Source organism: Rhinoderma darwinii, chromosome 13 (assembly GCF_050947455.1).
Source record: "Rhinoderma darwinii isolate aRhiDar2 chromosome 13, aRhiDar2.hap1, whole genome shotgun sequence".
Taxonomy (NCBI): domain Eukaryota; kingdom Metazoa; phylum Chordata; class Amphibia; order Anura; family Rhinodermatidae; genus Rhinoderma; species Rhinoderma darwinii.
In genome coordinates this window covers 7,644,093-7,664,090 of record NC_134699.1, presented here as the reverse complement: position 1 = coordinate 7,664,090, position 19,998 = coordinate 7,644,093, and the positions used below count along the sequence as shown (strand labels likewise).

At 44.6% G+C, this 19,998-nt stretch overlaps 1 protein-coding gene and 1 non-coding gene across 8 annotated transcripts in view; both read right to left on the bottom strand.

Annotated features, from left to right (window-relative positions):
- Positions 1-7,603: 7,603 nt before the first annotated feature.
- TRNAE-CUC (transfer RNA glutamic acid (anticodon CUC)) lies at positions 7,604-7,675 on the bottom strand. The gene has a single exon. It is a non-coding gene; the product is annotated as a tRNA-Glu (tRNA).
- A 5,585-nt stretch (positions 7,676-13,260) lies between these two features.
- The window catches only part of LOC142665876 (tumor protein D54-like), a 28,450-nt gene continuing 21,712 nt past the window's right edge, over positions 13,261-19,998 (bottom strand). For 3 of the 7 annotated variants that reach the window (XM_075845662.1, XM_075845661.1, XM_075845664.1), the window contains 4 exons: positions 19,183-19,209; positions 17,117-17,158; positions 16,715-16,763; positions 13,261-15,062 (listed from right to left, as the gene is read on the bottom strand). In XM_075845662.1, coding sequence (XP_075701777.1) covers positions 14,976-15,062; positions 16,715-16,763; positions 17,117-17,158; positions 19,183-19,209 — 205 coding nt within the window. In that variant the 3' untranslated portion in view covers positions 13,261-14,975. The remainder of the gene's footprint in view (positions 15,063-16,714; positions 16,764-17,116; positions 17,159-19,182; positions 19,210-19,998) is intronic. The other 4 variants (XM_075845663.1, XM_075845666.1, XM_075845665.1 and 1 more) reach the window with 2 other exon arrangements.

Genomic DNA, 19,998 nt, shown 5'->3' with positions numbered 1-19,998 from the left:
GGCAGATAAATGAGGAGGGGTCGGTAAAGGAGGAGATAAATGAGGAGGGGTCGGTAATGGGGCAGATAAATGAGGTGGGGTCGGTAATGGGGCAGATAAATGAGGAGCGGTCGGTAATGGGGCAGATAAATGAGGAGGGGTCGGTAATGGGGCAGATAAATGAGGAGCGGTCGGTAATGGGGCAGATAAATGAGGAGGGGTCGGTAATGGGGCAGATAAATGAGGAGGAGTCGGTAATGGGGCAGATAAATGAGGAGCGGTCGGTAATGGGGCAGATAAATGAGGAGCGGTCGGTAATGGGGCAGATAAATGAGGAGGGGTCGGTAATGGGGCAGATAAATGAGGAGCGGTCCTTTGTTTTCCTGTGGCAGATCTGCAGCGTTATACGGCACCAGCAATGTTTATGAGAGTTGACGTGATCTCTTCTACACTTTGCAGAATTTTTCCGCAAAATCTGCAGCGCGTTCATTTATCCGGCGCTTCCGTCTCACAATTGTGTCTGACGAGTTTCTAAAAAAGAAAAAAAAATGCACAAAAATCAGCAAAAAAACGCAAAACGTAAAAATCGCACCTAGAAACACATCAAAAACACTGTATTGAGTGCAGATTTCATCTGTGGAATTAGCGGTATTTTTTATGCTTTTCAGCTTCTGATTACGCCATGTGTGTGTGTAGCCTCAGGCCTCGTGCACGGATCCCTCACCGTTTTGATGTCCGCATAAAAACTGGATCCGTGTGTCCGTTTTGACCTTCGTTTGTCCATTAAGAAACTCATTAGCATAAATCTAATATAGGTCATATCTACATTACAGCGCCGATCACATCATGTACAAGAGAGGCCACTTATAATGTGGTGACAGCCTCTTTATTACTAGGACCACTGTTATCTACATTACAGCGCCGATCACATCATGTACAAGATAGGCCACTTATAATGTGACAGAGACTCTTTATTACTAGGACCACTGTTCTCTACATTACAGGGCTGATTACATCATGTACAATATAGGCCACTCATAATGTGGTGACAGAGACTCTTTATTACTAGGACCACTGTTCTCTACATTACAGCGCCGATCACATCATGTACAAGATAGGCCACTTATAATGTGGTGACAGAGACTCTTTATTACTAGGACCACTGTTCTCTACATTACAGCGCCGATCACATCATGTACAAGAGAGGCCACTTATAATGTGGTGACAGCCTCTTTATTACTAGGACCACTGTTATCTACATTACAGCGCCGATCACATCATGTACAAGATAGGCCACTTATAATGTGGTGACAGCCTCTTTATTACTAGGACCACTGTTATCTACATTACAGCACCGATCACATCATGTACAAGAGAGGCCACTTATAATGTGACAGAGACTCTTTATTACTAGGACCACTGTTCTCTACATTACAGGGCTGATCACATCATGTACAATATAGGCCACTCATAATGTGGTGACAGAGACTCTTTATTACTAGGACCACTGTTCTCTGCATTACTGCGTCGATCACATCATGTACAATATAGGCCACTCATAATGTGGTGACAGAGACTCTTTATTACTAGGATCACTGTTCTCTACATTACAGCGCCGATCACATCATGTACAATATAGGCCACTCATAATGTGGTGACAGAGACTCTTTATTACTAGGACCACTGTTCTCTACATTACAGCGTCGATCACATCATGTACAAGAGAGGCCACTTATAATGTGGTGACAGAGACTCTTTATTACTAGGACCACTGTTCTCTACATTACAGCGCCGATCACATCATGTACAATATAGGCCACTCATAATGTGGTGACAGAGACTTTTTATTACTAGGACCACTGTTATCTACATTACAGCGCCGATCACATCATGTACAAGAGAGGCCACTTATAATGTGGTGACAGCCTCTTTATTACTAGGACCACTGTTATCTACATTACAGGGCTGATCACATCATGTACAAGATAGGCCACTTATAATGTGGTGACAGAGACTCTTTATTACTAGGACCACTGTTCTCTACATTACAGCGCCGATCACATCATGTACAAGAGAGGCCACTTATAATGTAGTGACAGAGCCTCTAAGTTCCTGCTGGGGAGCACCACCATCTCACGGATTATCCGGGTGACCTGCGAGGCAATCTGGCTAAGGCTCAGGCAGACGGTGATGCCACAGCGAACGGCGGAAGACTGGCTCAAAATTGCCGACGGCTATCCGGATTCTGCGCGGTTTCCAAACTGCATCGGGGCGCTGGACGGAAAGCACATTCGTGTAAGGAAGCCGCCTCGCTCAGGGTCCCGGTACTATAATTATAAGCAGTTGTTCTCTGTATTGCTGGTGGCCTTGGCTGACAGACACTACAGGTTTATAATTGTAGATATCGGGGCCAATGGGAGCACTGCGGATGTTCGCATCTTCTGGGCTTCCGGAACGGGGGAACGGGAGAACGGCTTCAAACGAATCGGCTCTCCCTCCCGGAACCCAGACCACTACCAGGATCATCTGGACCGCCAGCCAGGGTCTGATGAAGGTTTTGCACTCTCACCCCGCATCACGCGTCCTTTCCCCTGGCGAGGGTTTGGACAAAAGGAGGCAAATTTTTAATTATTGGCTGACACGTGCACGTCGGTATGTGGAGTTCGCCTTCGGGATTTTAACCCATAAATTGAGAGTGCTTATGTCTGCCATCCAGATGGATCCGGACAATGTGACCCTGGTGACACAAGCGTGTGTGATACTACACAACTTCACCAGGATTCACGATGCTTGTTTGGACATGGATCTCGAACGATACAGTTCTGCAGTGGTCCCACTCGATCAGACACTACATAGAAGACCTGGATCATCAGGACCGGCTATCCAGGAAATGTATGCGGACTATTTCCTGACCCCTGAGGGAGCAGTCACCTGGCAGCAGGACTCTCTCCGTGCTGCTCATTAAATATTTTATTTTCTGGAATGTTTATAGTGACTGTATAATACCCCCATACTGTTACTGAATAATACCGCCACACCATAACCACATAGTGACTGTATAATACCCCCATACTGTTACTGAATAATACCGCCACACCATAACCACATAGTGACTGTATAATACCCCCATACTGTTACTGAATCACACCGCCACACCATAACCACATAGTGACTGTATAATACCCCCATACTGTTACTGAATAACACCGCCACACCATAACCACATAGTGACTGTATAATACCCCATACTGTTACTGAATAATAGCGCCACACCATAACCACACAGTGACTGAATAATACCACTATACTGATACTGAATACCACCACACCATAATCACATAGTGACTGAATAATACCACCATACGGTTACTGAATAATACCACCACACCATAACCACATAGTGACTGAATAATAACCCCATACTGTTACTGAATAATACTGGCACACCATAACCACAGAGTGACTGAATAATACCACCATACTGATACTGAATAATACTACCACACCATAACCACATAGCGACTGAATAATAACCCCATGCTGCTACTGAATAATACCTCCATATTATAACCACACAGTGACTGAATAATATCCCCATACTGTTACTGAATCACACCGCCACACCATAACCACAGTGACTGAATAATACCGCCATACTGTTACTGAATAATACCACCACACCATAACCTCATAGTGACTGTATAATACCCCCATACTGTTACTGAATAATACCGCCACACCATAAACACATGGTGACTGAATAATACCCCCGTACTGTTACTATATAATACCTCCACACAATAACCACATAGTGACTGAATAATACCCCATACTGTTAATGAATAATACTGCCACACCATAACCACATAGTGACTGAATAATACCACTATACTGATACTAAATAATACCACAACACCATAACCACATAGTGACTGAATAATACCCCATACTGTTACTGAATAATACTGCCACACCATAACCACAGAGTGACTGAATAATACCCCCATACTGTTATTGAATAATACCACCACACCATAACCACATAGTGACTGAATAATACCCCCATACTGATACTGAATAATACCGCCACACCATAACCACATAGTGACTGAATAATACCCCCATACTGTTACTGAATAATACCGCCACACCATAACCACATAGTGACTGAATAATACCCCCATACTGTTACTGAATAATACCGCCACACCATAACCACATAGTGACTGAATAATACCCCCATACTGTAACTGAATAATACTGCCACACCATAACCATATAGTGACTGAATAATACCCCCATACTGATACTGAATAATACTGCCACACCATAACCATATAGTGACTGAATAATACCCCCATACTGTTACTGAATAATACCAGCACAGCATAACCACACAGTGACTGAATAATACCCCCATACTGTTACTGAATAATAAGGCCAAACCATAACCACAGAGTGACTGAATAATACCACCATACTGATACTGAATAATACTGCCACCCCATAACCACAGAGTGACTGAATAATACCCCAATACTGTTACTAAATAATACCACCACACCATAACCACATAGTGACTGAATAATAACCCCATACTGTTACTGAATAATAACGCCACCCCATAACCACAGAGTGACTGAATAATACCCCCATACTGTTACTGAATAATACCACCACACCATAACCACAGAGTGACTGAATAATACCCCAATACTGTTACTAAATAATACTGCCACCCCATAACCACATAGTGACTGAATAATACCACTATACTGATACTAAATAATACCACAACACCATAACCACATAGTGACTGAATAATACCCCCATACTGTTACTGAATAATACCATCACACCATAACCACATAGTGACTAAATAATACCCCCATACTGAATAATACCGCCACACCATAACCACATAGTGACTGAATAATACCCCCATACTGTAACTGAATAATACTGCCACACCATAACCACATAGTGACTGAATAATACCCCCATACTGTTACTGAATAATACCACCACACCATAACCACATAGTGACTGAATAATACCCCCATACTGTTACTGAATAACACCACCACACCATAACCACATAGTGACTGAATAATACCCCAATACTGTTACTGAATAATACCACCACACCATAACCACATAGTGACTGAATAATACCCCCATACTGATACTGCATAATACCACCACACCATAACCACATAGTGACTGAATAATACCCCCATACTGTTACTGTATAATACCACCACACCATAACCACATAGTGACTGAATAATACCGCCATACTGTTACTGAATAATACCGCCACACCATAACCACATAGTGACTGAATAATACCCCCATACTGTTACTGAATAATACCAGCACAGCATAACCACAGTGACTGAATAATACCCCCATACTGATACTGAATAATACCGCCACACCATAACCACAGTGACTGAATAATACCCCCATACTGTTACTGAATAATACCGCCACACCATAACCACAGAGTGACTGAATAATACCCCCATACTGTTACTGTATAATACCACCACACCATAACCGCATAGTGACTGAATAATACCCCCATACTGTTACTGAATAATACCGGCACACCATAACCACAGAGTGACTGAATAATACCCCCATACTGTTACTGTATAATACCACCACACCATAACCACAGAGTGACTGAATAATACCACCATACTGATACTGAATAATACCACCACACCATAATCACATAGTGACTGAATAATACCCCCATACTGTTACTGAATAATACCAGCACAGCATAACCACAGTGACTGAATAATACCCCCATACTGATACTGAATAATACCCCATACTGTTACTGAATAATAACACCACACCATAACCACAGAGTGACTGAATAATACCACCATACTGTTACTGTATAATACCACCACACCATAACCACATAGTGACTGAATAATACCCCCATACTGTTACTGAATAATACTGCCACACCATAACCACATAGTGACTGAATAATACCCCCATACAGTTACTGAATAATACCGCCACACCATAACCACATAGTGACTGAATAATACCCCCATACTGATACTGAATAATACCGCCACACCATAACCACAGAGTGACTGAATAATACCCCCATACTGTTACTGTATAATACCGCCACACCATAACCACATAGTGACTGAATAATACCCCCATACTGTTACTGAATAATACCGCCACACCATAACCACATAGTGACTGAATAATACCCCCATACTGTTACTGAATAATACCCTCATACTGTTACTGAATAATACTGCCACACCATAACCACATAGTGACTGAATAATACCCCCATACAGTTACTGAATAATACTGCCACACCAATACCACATATTGACTGAATAATACCCCCATACAGTTACTGAATAATACCGCAACATCATAACCACAGTGACTGAATAATACCCACATACTGTTACTGAATAATACCGCCACACCATAACCACATAGTGACTGAATAATACCCCCATACTGTTACTGAATAATACCGGCACACCATAACCACAGAGTGACTGAATAATACCCCCATACTGTTACTGTATAATACCACCACACCATAACCACAGAGTGACTGAATAATACCCCAATACTGTTACTAAATAATACCACCACACCATAACCACAGAGTGACTGAATAATACCCCAATACTGTTACTAAATAATACCGCCACCCCATAACCACAGAGTGACTGAATAAAACCCAATACTGTTACTAAATAATACCGCCACATCATAACCACAGAGTGACTGAATAATACCCCCATACTGTTACTGTATAATACCACCACACCATAACCACAGAGTGACTGAATAATACCCCAATACTGTTACTAAATAATACCGCCACATCATAACCACAGAGTGACTGAATAATACCCCCATACTGTTACTGAATAATACCGCCACAACATAACCACAGTGACTGAATAATACCCCCATACTGTTACTGAATAATACCACCACACCATAACCACAGAGTGACTGAATAATACCCCAATACTGTTACTAAATAATACTGCCACCCCATAACCACATAGTGACTGAATAATACCCCAATACTGTTACTAAATAATACCGCCACATCATAACCACATAGTGACTGAATAATACCCCAATACTGTTACTAAATAATACTGCCACACCATAAGCACATAGAGACTGAATAGGGTTTTTTCACGTGTTGCGTTCATGTTAAAGTTTGTGCTGCAGCAGAAAAAAAAAAAGACATATGACCTCAATGTGTGAATGTAGCCTGAAAGGATCATTAAAATAATTAACTATAATATGGGAATAAAACATCTGTCCTAACAAAACCACAAAAAGGTTGCTTTGATCATGTGGAAAACAAGCCTTCATGTGAAATTTGCTTAGCTGTGCAAATTTGTTAACCCCCAGAGGCAAAGGGTTAATTGTTTATAACTATTTGTGGGTCTAAACATATTTGTTGACATTAAAATATATTTACCTTTTTATTTGCAGATGTAAGATTGTAGTAGCTTGGTGGCATTACAATAAAAATGACCTATTTACATGAGATTTAGGTTATGGAGGACGTTTATAAAAAAAAAAAAACTCATTCCCTGACCGGGAATCGAACCCGGGCCGCGGCGGTGAGAGCGCCGAATCCTAACCACTAGACCACCAGGGAAGTTGCTACACATCAGTAACCTGCAGGGCTAAGTGTTTCACCACTGCTCTCTAGCGGCTCTTGAGTAACACAGCTACACATTCTATGGTAGAATCCGTCATTTTTTTGTAGACCTGCGATCTCGCTCCGTTCTTAATCCACGCCCACGCTAGCTCGCCCCAGAGACGTGTAGTCGCAGAGCTAGCCTATATTTAACCCATTGTGATCCTGAGCTCTTTGACTACGTTGGATTTACTTTTCTACTTCAGCCTTGTTTTATATCGTTTTTAATTGTATTATATTTATAACACATTTTCATCATGTAAAATTCCGAGTACGGGGGCGGTTTTTCACACTGATGACCTCTCCCCAGGATATTTGATTACACCAGGATGTTGTCCCTGCGTAATACCAGTCTTGTCTGTTCTCTATGAAAACTTTTCTAAGTAACGCCATCAATTTGGAAAGTTATTACACTTGAAAGAAAATTAGGCGTGTTTGTATTTCATAGGACATTGTACCAGGTATGACATCCTAGAGATATATGGAGCATTTAATATATATCAATTTTGTCCAAAGGTACATTACAGTGCCTGATGAAGGTCAGGTTGACCGAAACGTCGCACTTGCCACTGGCATAAAGAAAAAGAACATTTCATCTCCAACTTTGGTGCCGAGTACTTTCTTAGGGTATGTGCACACGATGAGAGGCTTTTACGGCTAAAATGACAGTGTTTTCAGGCGAAAACAGCTGCCTCGTTTCAGCCGTAAATGCTCCTCCTCGTATTATGCGAGACGTCTGTGACGCTAATAAATCTTGAGCTGCTCTTCCTTGAGTTCAATGAAGAACGGCTCAAATTACGTTGCAAAGAAGTGTCCCGCATATAATGTATAGAAGTGTCCCGCATATAATGTATAGAAGTGCCCCGCATATAATGTATACAAGTGTCCCGCACATAATGTATACAAGTGTCCCGCACATAATGTATACAAGTGCCCCGCACATAATGTATACAAGTGTCCCGCACATAATGTATACAAGTGTCCCGCACATAATGTATACAAGTGTCCCGCACATAATGTATACAAGTGTCCCGCACATAATGTATACAAGTGTCCCGCACATAATGTATACAAGTGTCCCGCACATAATGTATACAAGTGTCCCGCACATAATGTATACAAGTGTCCCGCACATAATGTATACAAGTGTCCCGCACATAATGTGTACAAGTGTCCCGCACATAATGTGTACAAGTGTCCCGCACATAATGTGTACAAGTGTCCCGCACATAATGTATACAAGTGTCCCGCACATAATGTATACAAGTGTCCCGCACATAATGTGTACAAGTGTCCCGCACATAATGTATACAAGTGTCCCGCACATAATGTATACAAGTGCCCCGCACATAATGTATACAAGTGCCCCGCATATAATGTATACAAGTGTCCCGCACATAATGTATACAAGTGTCCCGCACATAATGTATACAAGTGTCCCGCACATAATGTATACAAGTGTCCCGCACATAATGTATACAAGTGTCCCGCACATAATGTATACAAGTGTCCCGCACATAATGTATACAAGTGTCCCGCATATAATGTATATAAGTGTCCCGCATATAATGTATAGAAGTGTCCCGCATATAATGTATAGAAGTGTCCCGCATATAATGTATAGAAGTGTCCCGCATATAATGTATAGAAGTGTCCCGCATATAATGTATATGTGTCCCGCATATAATGTATACAAGTGTCCCGCACATAATGTATACAAGTGTCCCGCATATAATGTATACAAGTGTCCCGCACATAATGTATACAAGTGTCCCGCACATAATGTATACAAGTGTCCCGCACATAATGTATACAAGTGTCCCGCACATAATGTATAGAAGTGTCCCGCACATAATGTATAGAAGTGTCCCGCACATAATGTATAGAAGTGTCCCGCATATAATGTATAGAAGTGTCCCGCATATAATGTATAGAAGTGTCCCGCATATAATGTATAGAAGTGTCCCGCATATAATGTATAGAAGTGTCCCGCATATAATGTATAGAAGTGTCCCGCATATAATGTATACAAGTGTCCCGCATATAATGTATATGTGTCCCGCATATAATGTATAGAAGTGTCCCGCATATAATGTATAGAAGTGTCCCGCATATAATGTATAGAAGTGTCCCGCATATAATGTATAGAAGTGTCCCGCATATAATGTATACAAGTGTCCCGCATATAATGTATATGTGTCCCGCATATAATGTATAGAAGTGTCCCGCATATAATGTATAGAAGTGTCCCGCATATAATGTATAGAAGTGTCCCGCATATAATGTATAGAAGTGTCCCGCATATAATGTATAGAAGTGTCCCGCATATAATGTATAGAAGTGTCCCGCATATAATGTATAGAAGTGTCCTGCACTTCTTTTACAGGTCGTCGGCACAGTACGTCAGCAAACACATTCAAATGAATGGGCAGATGTTTGCCGACGTATTGTAGCCCTATTTTGAGGCGTAAATCGAGGCATAATATGCCTCGTTTACGCCTGAAAATAGGTCGTGTGAACCCAGCCTTAGGGTATGTTCACACGCTGAGTCAAAAACGTCTGAAAATACGGAGCTGTTTTCAAGGGAAAACAGCACCTGATTTTCAGACGTTTTTTGAGCAACTCGCGTTTTTCGCGGCGATTTCGGAGCTGTTTTCAATAGAGTCTATGAGAAAACGGCTCCAAAAAACGTCCCAAGAAGTGCCCTGCATATAATGTATATAAGTGTCCTGCGCTCCTTTTGACGAGGCTGTAATTTTATGCGTCGTCTTTTGACAGCTGTCAAACGACGACGCGTAAATGACAGGTCGTCTGCACAGTACGTCGGCAAACCCATTCAAATGAATGGGCAGATGTTTGCCGACGTATTGTAGCCCTATTTTCAGGCGTAAATCGAGGCATAATACGCCTCGTTTACGTCTGAAAATAGGTCGTGTGAACCCAGCCTTACTGTTTTACAATTGGGTTGTGCCCCTACTTGAACTTGTGCTATCGGAATCTCTCCACATCCACAGGATAGGTCATCAGTAAATGATTGGTGGGTGTCCAACACCCGGACCCGATCAGCTGTTCTGGCTGCCCCCAGCATCGGCACTGACCACTGCATAACTTCCCGTGCGGGAGGCAGCCCTTACAGCTGATCGTTGCGGGTTCCGGCTGTCAGACCCCCACCGATCATATACTGGTGACCTATCCTGTGGAAAGGTCATCGGTATGAAAAACCGGCCCATACCCATACAACGCCTTTAACATTGCAGTCTGATGAGGCCAAAGGTTAAGGCCGGGTTCCCACGTGATGGATACAATGCATAAAAACGCCGCAACGTGTCTGACCTGGAACCTGCAGGACATTCCGTTCCAAAAATCTCACTACATTATGATGTGGTTTTTCGGACGCAATTAAAACTGCGGACGAAAGGCGTTCATACTTACCCTTTCCCCTCCTCTGACGTCCACTCCGGCCTCCCTGGAAGACGTTGCAGGCCACATAACACTGCAGCTTGTGATTGGCAACTGCGACCGTTGCGACCCCTATAGCTACGCCACTGGGACCAAGCAAAACACTTGTGGGGGAATCTGCCACAGTAAAAACATTGAAAAAGTGTACAGGGCAACCATAGCCAGATCATCATAGTATTAGGTTGGGGTTAGATCTCCGGCTTTATACACGTGGCCATATGAGCGCCGCACACTTGATGCCAAAAACGGGTTTAGGCTTCGTTCACATCTACATCGGGCTTTCGCTCATGGGTTCCGTCAGACCTTTCCGTCATGTATGGAACCCATAGCTTCCGTTTGCATTACCATAGATTTCAATGGTAATACTTCCGTTGCAAATGGTTTCCGTTTCGTAATATTTTCTTTTTTTTGACGGTCGACCGCTTTATTGATCCCGCCAAACAACTGAAACCTTACGGAACGGAGACAAAAACAAAAACCATTGGCAACGGAAGCGTTACCATTGAAATCTATGGTAATGCAGACGGAAGATATGGTTTCCGTACATGACGGAAAGGTCTGACGGAACCCATGAATGAAAGCCCGACGCAGATGTGAACGAAGCCTTAGATCCCATTCACATTAACCTTATTTTTTTATTTACATACCATCAAAATAAGTGGAACAAAACAGGACACACACGCGGATTCTACTAGTAAATATTTTATTGACATCGCTCTGCATCCACTGCGGACATAGGGGAAGAACAACGGAAAACCCCTGGGTCCTCCCCTCTTGCAGTGACAGGAGTATGAAGAACGTAAGGCCGGCAGCCGTCAATCCTACAGGTAGTCTCCTCCATCTAGAGAACTCTAACCTCCACTATCCCCCCTCAGTGCTGCGGTAGGCCAGGAGGTAGCCCCCTCTAGTGGATAAATCAGGAGTTTGCAGATGTCAGTACAACTTGAATGCTTTGGTTATACATCACAGTGATAGATTGGAATCCGGACACGATTACACTTAACAATGCCGATAAACAACGAACAGGATGTGAACAGAGGCATAAGACGTGCGCCATTTATTGGCTACTTACTGGAGACCATGTGATCTTTGTAAAGCGAAGGATATATTATGCCATAGAAATTGTCACTTGTTGCTACAGTCCCACATTTTTTGGGAAGCAGTAAGTAGCGCCGGCTTTCTATAAAGTGTGCACCTATTGCCGAAAACAGCCCCTATGGTCGGGCTTGTAAATTAACAAAGTCTCAAAAATTGCGGCCTCCATGTTTTGGGGGGGCTTCAGATATAATTAACCATCGCTTGTACGCAGCAGGACTTAATCCATCTAACTATTAAAGGGTAACTAAACCTTCAAACAACGTCTGACGTGTCATACGTTTTGATTGGTGGGGGTCCGAGCACTGAGACCCCCCCCACCGATCGCTAAAACGAAGCGGCAGAAGTGCTGGCGTGAGCGCCGAGCCGCTTCGTGTCTGTTCGGCTTTTTCCGGAAATCAATGTATCGCAGTTCGGACTCAATAGAAAGTCTATGAGCTCGTACTCCGATCCATCGGCTTTCCGGAAAAAAAGACGATCAGAAACTAAGCGGCTCGGCGCTCACACCAGCACTTCTGCCGCTTCGTTTTAGCGATCGGTGGGGGGGTCTCAGTGCTCGGACCCCAACAATCAAAACTTATGACACGTCAGAAGTTTGTCATAATATTAAAGGGTAAAATACAGATACATCAATTTCTATGGCGCACGGAAACCTTACTATGTATTTACGGGAAGGTGTCCGGGCCATAGAAAGGATCCACCAAAAAACAGAACACGTCGTATTTTTTGAATTTACGGACCAGGCTCCTATACTTCATAATGGGAGCACGGCCCGCAAATAATGGGCACGGCCATGGGCAGAGGGCCTAAGCCAACTTCTGGTATGTCCCTTAAACCTCTTCCTACCGCCACCCAGCAGACGCAATCATCACATCACTCATTCTCTAGGAACTAGTGACAGTATTGAGGCACGAGGCACAAGAAGCCTCCCATCTCAGCCTTCCTGCTGGTTCCTAGCGAGCTGATCGCATACGACGAGCGCCTCCATACTCACATAAGCCTTTTATTTCCGAGTAGCAAAAATGACAATGAAGCGATACGTCCGACATGTACATCTCACAAGCAAAAGCAACAGTTAATGTGACCCCAGAGACAGTGCCAGCAGGGAATACAATCCTATATATGCCTTTATTTTTATATATTTTGTCTTTGCAGCAGAGCAGTTCAAGTATCGGAGAGGTGACAGACGTTAGAAAGCAGTCGCAGGTATAATTCTGCATTCACTTATTTTCCTGCCGGGACACGACATTCTCAGTGTCCGGGATTGAAGTGCAGAAAGCGGCGTAAACCCGAACCCCCGAAACGCAGCAGCCGATGAATCAAAGAAAAAGAAGGAGGAGGAATAGTAGTAAACGTCTGCCCCACAACTGCAGCGTCTGGACCAACTACAAGAGCGCGACTGTGGGGGTCTTACATTGAAGCCCTGCGGGTGGTGTCAGATCTACACCCCTCTATCTGTACCCTCCTCTCCCATAGTGTTTAAAATCTACAAACAAAAATATTCTCAAAGCTACTGCACAATTCTATATGGAGGAGCTTAGTGACGAGCTCTACACTACACCCGAGAAGCAGAGGCGAAACGTGAGTCAATTACCCATTATTTAAAGGGGTTGTCCACTAGCCAATAACTGATGACCTATCCACCGGATAGGTCATCAGTATAGGATTTGTGGGGGTCAGACTACCGGACTCCACACCGATCAGCTGCTCCGATAGCCTGCGGGCACCGGATGTCATTGCACAGTATTCAATGTATGGAGTCGGAAGCAGATGGCTCCGCACGTCACATAGTGGCCGTGCGGCGGAACTGCAGCTCTGCTCCTATTCACTTGAATACTGCAGCTTGGGCGCTATTCCGTGACCGGAACCATCTGCTTCCGGGTTGGACGTCCGGTGCCCGGAGCAGCTGATTGACGCGGGGTCCGGGTGTTGGACCCCCACAGATCATATACTGATGACCTATCCAGTGGACAACCCCTTTAATAGAGGCGTAGGGATCTAGAATTGTCCTAAAGCAAAGAATACACAAACTGGCTCAATGTAGGCCTTATGTTTAGGCATTGTTTAAAAAGGAGCGGTCACGTGAGGCAATCAGTCTGACCTCTGGTGATTCACCACTAGCAGAACTGGCCCGGATAACGAGATAAACGGTTTGTTTTGTGTAAATGGTGCCAAAAGATTTAAAGCGACGCTCCTGTCTCCGGATATAATTATAAATGTGATAGGGTATAAGGAGTTCTATTACCTGGTGCCATGCATTGTGCCCGTCTGCCGTGGATCCGCTGTTTTAGGGTCCTCTCAACATGGCCACAGCGCTTCTCACACGGGAGTCTAAGACACGCCCTCTCTGGTCATTGATTGGACAGAACTGCTCTGCACTGGCCAATACAAGAACAGTGGGAGTGTCTCAGACTCGTAGTCTCAGAAGCGCTGCAGTCATTTTAAGACAACCCAGGGGGAACCCTAAAACGGCGGAGGAGGAGAATCTTGGAGCGACGCTTTGCTTTAGGTACAATTTAACCCTGGACATCCAGTTGTAAAAGAAAAGGTCTGGGAGGGAACGTCCAAATTTTGCGCATCATCATTTCAGGGGCAAAGGTTAGTGTCATTTTGTTTGCTGGCAGCCCCTTTGGGCTTTGAGATGATGCGGTGGTTACGGGACAGAATGGATAAAGAAAGTTGAAGGTGACGAGATGAAGATGATCTAGAACGGGGCCGAATCTTGTGATTTATTGTCTGGAGAGTGCAAATTCTGGCTGCCATTTTCTTCCCCGTCTGTAGATCCCCTGGGCTGGAAACATAAAAAAAAAGACAAATAATTACATAATAGCACCAAACGTAGACCCCATGCACACGACGGTGGCCGGGAATCAGTGTCCGCGATTACGGGAACGGCTGGCGGCTGACAGCCATCCGCACTTGTGGTCCGAGCTCCGATATAAAAGTACGGGAGAACGATCCGTAGTGCATCTGAATTTACGGCTCCGCAAAAAAACGGGGAGGAATCTTAGGTAATCCCGTCGTCCCTTAACAACGCTTCCGCAATTACGGACGGCTACGGCTCCACCTCATTGCGGAAGCGCCTCTATGGGGAGTCCGTGCCACAATTGCGGACAAGTATAAGACAAGTTCTATAATTTGCGGATCATCTCTACGGCACGGACCCACATCCGTAAATATACGGAAAGGCGTCCGTGACCTATAGACATGATTGGCGCTTGGTAGTCGCAGTTGTATCCGGTATTTCATCTTTGACGTATTAATTTAAAGGGGAGCTTGTACCCTTAGTAGGTAGCGGAGTGTCAGATGCTTTTTTGGAGCCTGGACAAACAATCCCTACTTTTCCAGAACTATTTGTCTTAGGCCCCATGCACACGACCGTAGCTTTCACCCGTAATTATGGGTCAGGTAATTGCGGATCCAATCAGAGTTCTACCAGTTTGTAAGAAGCCACGTTCCCCCTCCCGGAGGGTGGCACACTATTTCCCAGCCCTATTGTTGGTACTTACGGAGTTTTTTTAGTGGTCACCAGTATGCGGTCTACTTCAGCTTGACTAGGACTAGGAGGCCCTCATGGTGACCGACTCCCGTAATCGGTCGCAAAAAAACACTTGCGCCAGTTTGGGCATTCTTTGCTTTAGCACAATTATAAATCCCTACGCCTCCGTTAAAGGGGTTGTCCACCCTCAGACAACTGATGACCACCGGATAGGCCATCAGTATATGATCTGTGGGGGTCCGACAACAAGACCCCGCACCGATCAGCTGCTCCGGCTGCCTGCAGGCACCGGATGTCATTGCACACTATGCAGTGTACGGAGCTGGAAGCAGTTGGCTCTGTACATTGCGTAGCGGCCGCGCTGCAGCTCTGCTCCTAATCACTTCAATACTGAGGCTCGGCCGCTATTCCGTGACTGGAGCCATCGGTGTGGGGGTCCGGGTGTCGGACCCTCACCGATCATATACTGATAACCTATCTGGTGGATAGGTCATCAGTCGTCCTGTAGTGGACAACCCCTTTAAGCCAGGGGACTTTAGTCTGAAGCCAGTTTAGGAAGCATCATATGGCATTTAAGGCTACATTCAGACGAGCGTAGCGAACCCCGGACGTGAAAAACGAGCACCGGTGCGGGACGCGTTGTGACGGACCCCCATAGACTGGAGTCTATGGAGGGATGCGTGACACGCAGTAAAATAGGACTTCTCCTATTTTTTCACGGACCCTTCACACAACGGTCGAGTGAACGGCCCCATTAAATACAGGAGTCCGTGTGACGGCCGTTGTTTTAACAGCCGTCGCACGGACGAGATTCCCGCTCGTCTCAATGAGCCCTAATTGATAAGAAATCCAGTGTTGCATCATATATCCCGGTCCTCGTCCACGGATTATAACAACGCCACTTTACCAGGAAGCCGTACGCTGCGATTCCACAATTCTCGTACCTTTATATTCACCACGCGTTCTTCAAAGGATTTGAAGGTGGACGAGTTCCTAGAAAAAAAAAAAATACACGAAAACGGTCACGAATATTAACCCTGTGACATCCAACAATACCGCGATGACTATATTATACACAATTCACCAACACACCAGAGACATTCTTATAATAACGCACGTTATTCCGCGGCGCGGTTTGTTCTGCCTTTCGACCCTTCCCAATGCCGGCGGCGTGCGATACCGACACACAACCCCGTTCATATACAGACCGATAAATACACACACACGCGATCTATAAAGCGCTCGGTGTCACGTGCGTCATGTTAGGCTTTAAGAGATGCCAAGTCAATTACCCCGAAACATTCAGAACATGCAATTAGCGCGTGCACCCCGTGGTTATACGTTACCTCATCGCCGGCATGCTTATGGAGTGGCGGATTGAATAACTGCTACTCGGACGGCATGTGGGAGCAGAAATCAGAGTTAGGGAGGAGAAGAGACGTTGAGCATAGTAAATGTGAACAGCAGCCAAGCAGTCAGTACCCGTCAGCGCAATATACAACTGACGTCCCAGAGACCAGCAATCTAACCGTACGCTGCGCTCTTATTCGAGTCACTAGTTTGGTGCGCGGTATCTGCCAACAATATATATTATATAATGTGCACAGGCGCTGATGAGTAATAGGTAGATTAAAGGGGTTATGTGGGGAGCAAAAATTATTATGCGAGTCCAGTCGCTAATATATATTCCGGTTGCGCGGATTCTGAGATTTTCATAGCGCTGCCGGGGGACCGGATGTCTAGTCGCGCAGTCGTCTCTGATGAGGATACGGCTCTTCGTCATGTGACTCGCTGTACTACTGCTTATACACGGAGTACAGCGGGTCCGGTCACATGACGAGGAGTCGTATCGTCATCGAAGAAAGCAGCGCGACTAGAAATCCGGTCATCGTAATGCAGTACCAGCCTAGTCCATGAGATTCCAGGAAATCTCATGTCCACGCTGCGGTATTTTTCCCGCACGTGAATCGACCTGCGGTGCGGATTTTTAAATCGGAGGCGTCAATTTAACTTGCGTTTCCGCTTGCGAATCCTATCCGCCTAGTGCAGAGGAAAATCGCAAACAAAACGCGCAGCATGAAAACGCCGAGATATACGCATCAAAACCAAAATGTTTTTACCCGCGAAGTCCCTTTAATTCTATAGAATATTCGTTATGAATACGCGATGACTGGACGGATCTGGCTGCTTGTTGCAAACATCAAACCCAAACACCGGACACCACACCACAAATCGTCTTCACTAAAATACCAGAAACGGAGACACACGGACCGCGTGCGGCAAATATTCTATAGATCTAGACCAGACGGTGACAGAACGGTGCGTGGCATGCAGGTATAAAGGGTTAATGTATAACGGACATGTACAAATTAAGTCTAAAAATCGCTGACGCGTTTGATTTTTTTTTAATGTGAAAGCGTCGTATCGCATTTCTCCAGCCGCCGTGGTGCTATCGATGACCTGACCAACGCCCTGCTGTGGATAGAAGGCCGAATTCAGGCGAACGGCGAGGAAACTCCGACGTGAACAATGGTCGTTTTTCACGTCCCCCGTTTTGACAGATCCCCATAGACTCGAGTCTATGGAGGGAATCCGTGAAAACGGAAGAAAATAGGACACGTTCTACTTTTCAACGGACCCTTCATACGGTCTGTTAAAAAAATGGCCGTGGGAACGGCCCCATTGAAATACATGCGTCCGTGTGATGGCCGTTGTTATAATGGCCGTCACATGGACGTATACCGCGGTCGTCGAAATTCTGCTTTAGGCCCCATTCACATCGCGTTTGTGCGTTCGGCCGGGCGTATATGTTTTTAAACACTAAAAAAGTATTGAAGCGTATACATAACTATAATGGGTCAAATGTCGACCAAAATGGCGTCCGTTTCGGTCTAGGTTTGTCGGGGTTTACGTTGAGATAATCTGCTACGCTATTCTGTACTTCAAAAAAAAAGCGTATACGCGACGTAACGGGTTCTTTTGAGCATTGATCTCAATGGACGACGCATGCAAATGTAACGCTATACGTTTATATCCGTTTACATACAGTAAATCTATACGGTTATTTTCTATAAACGTCGTATACTTTTATATTTAGATTTTATCTTCGGAAAAGGGGACGATGTCCTGAATGCATCACAAACCAAACCCGGCAGAGGATGACAACAGAGAGAAATAGCGGTCACTAACTCTGCTGCCAGGCAAAGGTTATGGGTAAAAGTCAAATAAAACGGAGAAGAACATGCAGCACTACAAGGAAACAAGGAGGATGTTATTAGACCACTCATTTCCCTACTAATAGTTCGGGGTAACATGCGGAGCTACAGGGACCAACCAGGAAACGTCTACACCACGAGGGGACATCCTGCATATATGTAATGGAGAACACAGAATAGAGGAGGGGTCCCCTTACCTAAAAGACTGAGAGAAAGGGAGAGCCCTGCGAGGGAATGGAGGAGCAGACAGAAATCAGCACCGGGTATCCCCAAAACCTTCACTGCGAAAACAGAGCACCCCCCCATCCCCTCCTGTAAAGACCAATGTGTCTCCATGGCAACAGACTACAAAAAAAATGTGTGTAGTCATGTATTCAGACTACGCAGAGGGTTTGTTTGTAGTCTGTTGCCATGGAGACAAAGGTCTGCATAGGAGCTGAATGGATGATATTTCATTAACACGGTTTGCAAAATTGCTTCGTTTACTGCCCCCTTTTATATGTAGCTACAGTAGTGTACAAACCCTTTAAACTACCCAGGCATTTTATATTCTGTTGCTGCCGGACTCCCCAGAATTCTGCAAACAGATCAGCCATGTTTGATTTTTACAACCATTCCGTTTGTCCTTTTTGTGTAAATGAGTTTTATTCACTGACTGCAGCAGTTTTGGATCTTACGGTGAGCAGTACAGGAAGGTAAGTAGTGGATTCAGAGAAGTAGGAGCACCCCAAGGTACGCAGACTCTTACCCTCCGATCATCTCCAAAGGCACAAAAGTCGCTCTAGCCACAGCCAGGCTGAAGTGTCCGCAGGTAAACAGACGGGTCAAGTCAGATCAAGTAAAAGTATTAAGGGATCTATTAACATGGCACAATAACAATGTGGAAACGCACGACAGGAGAACATGACGCAACCCAAGGACAAAGCGATCATGATCGGAGACACGGCGAACATTAGTAGCAAGAAAGTTGGCAAACCCAATGATCAGATTTCCATCATTTAAAGTGAAAGAAA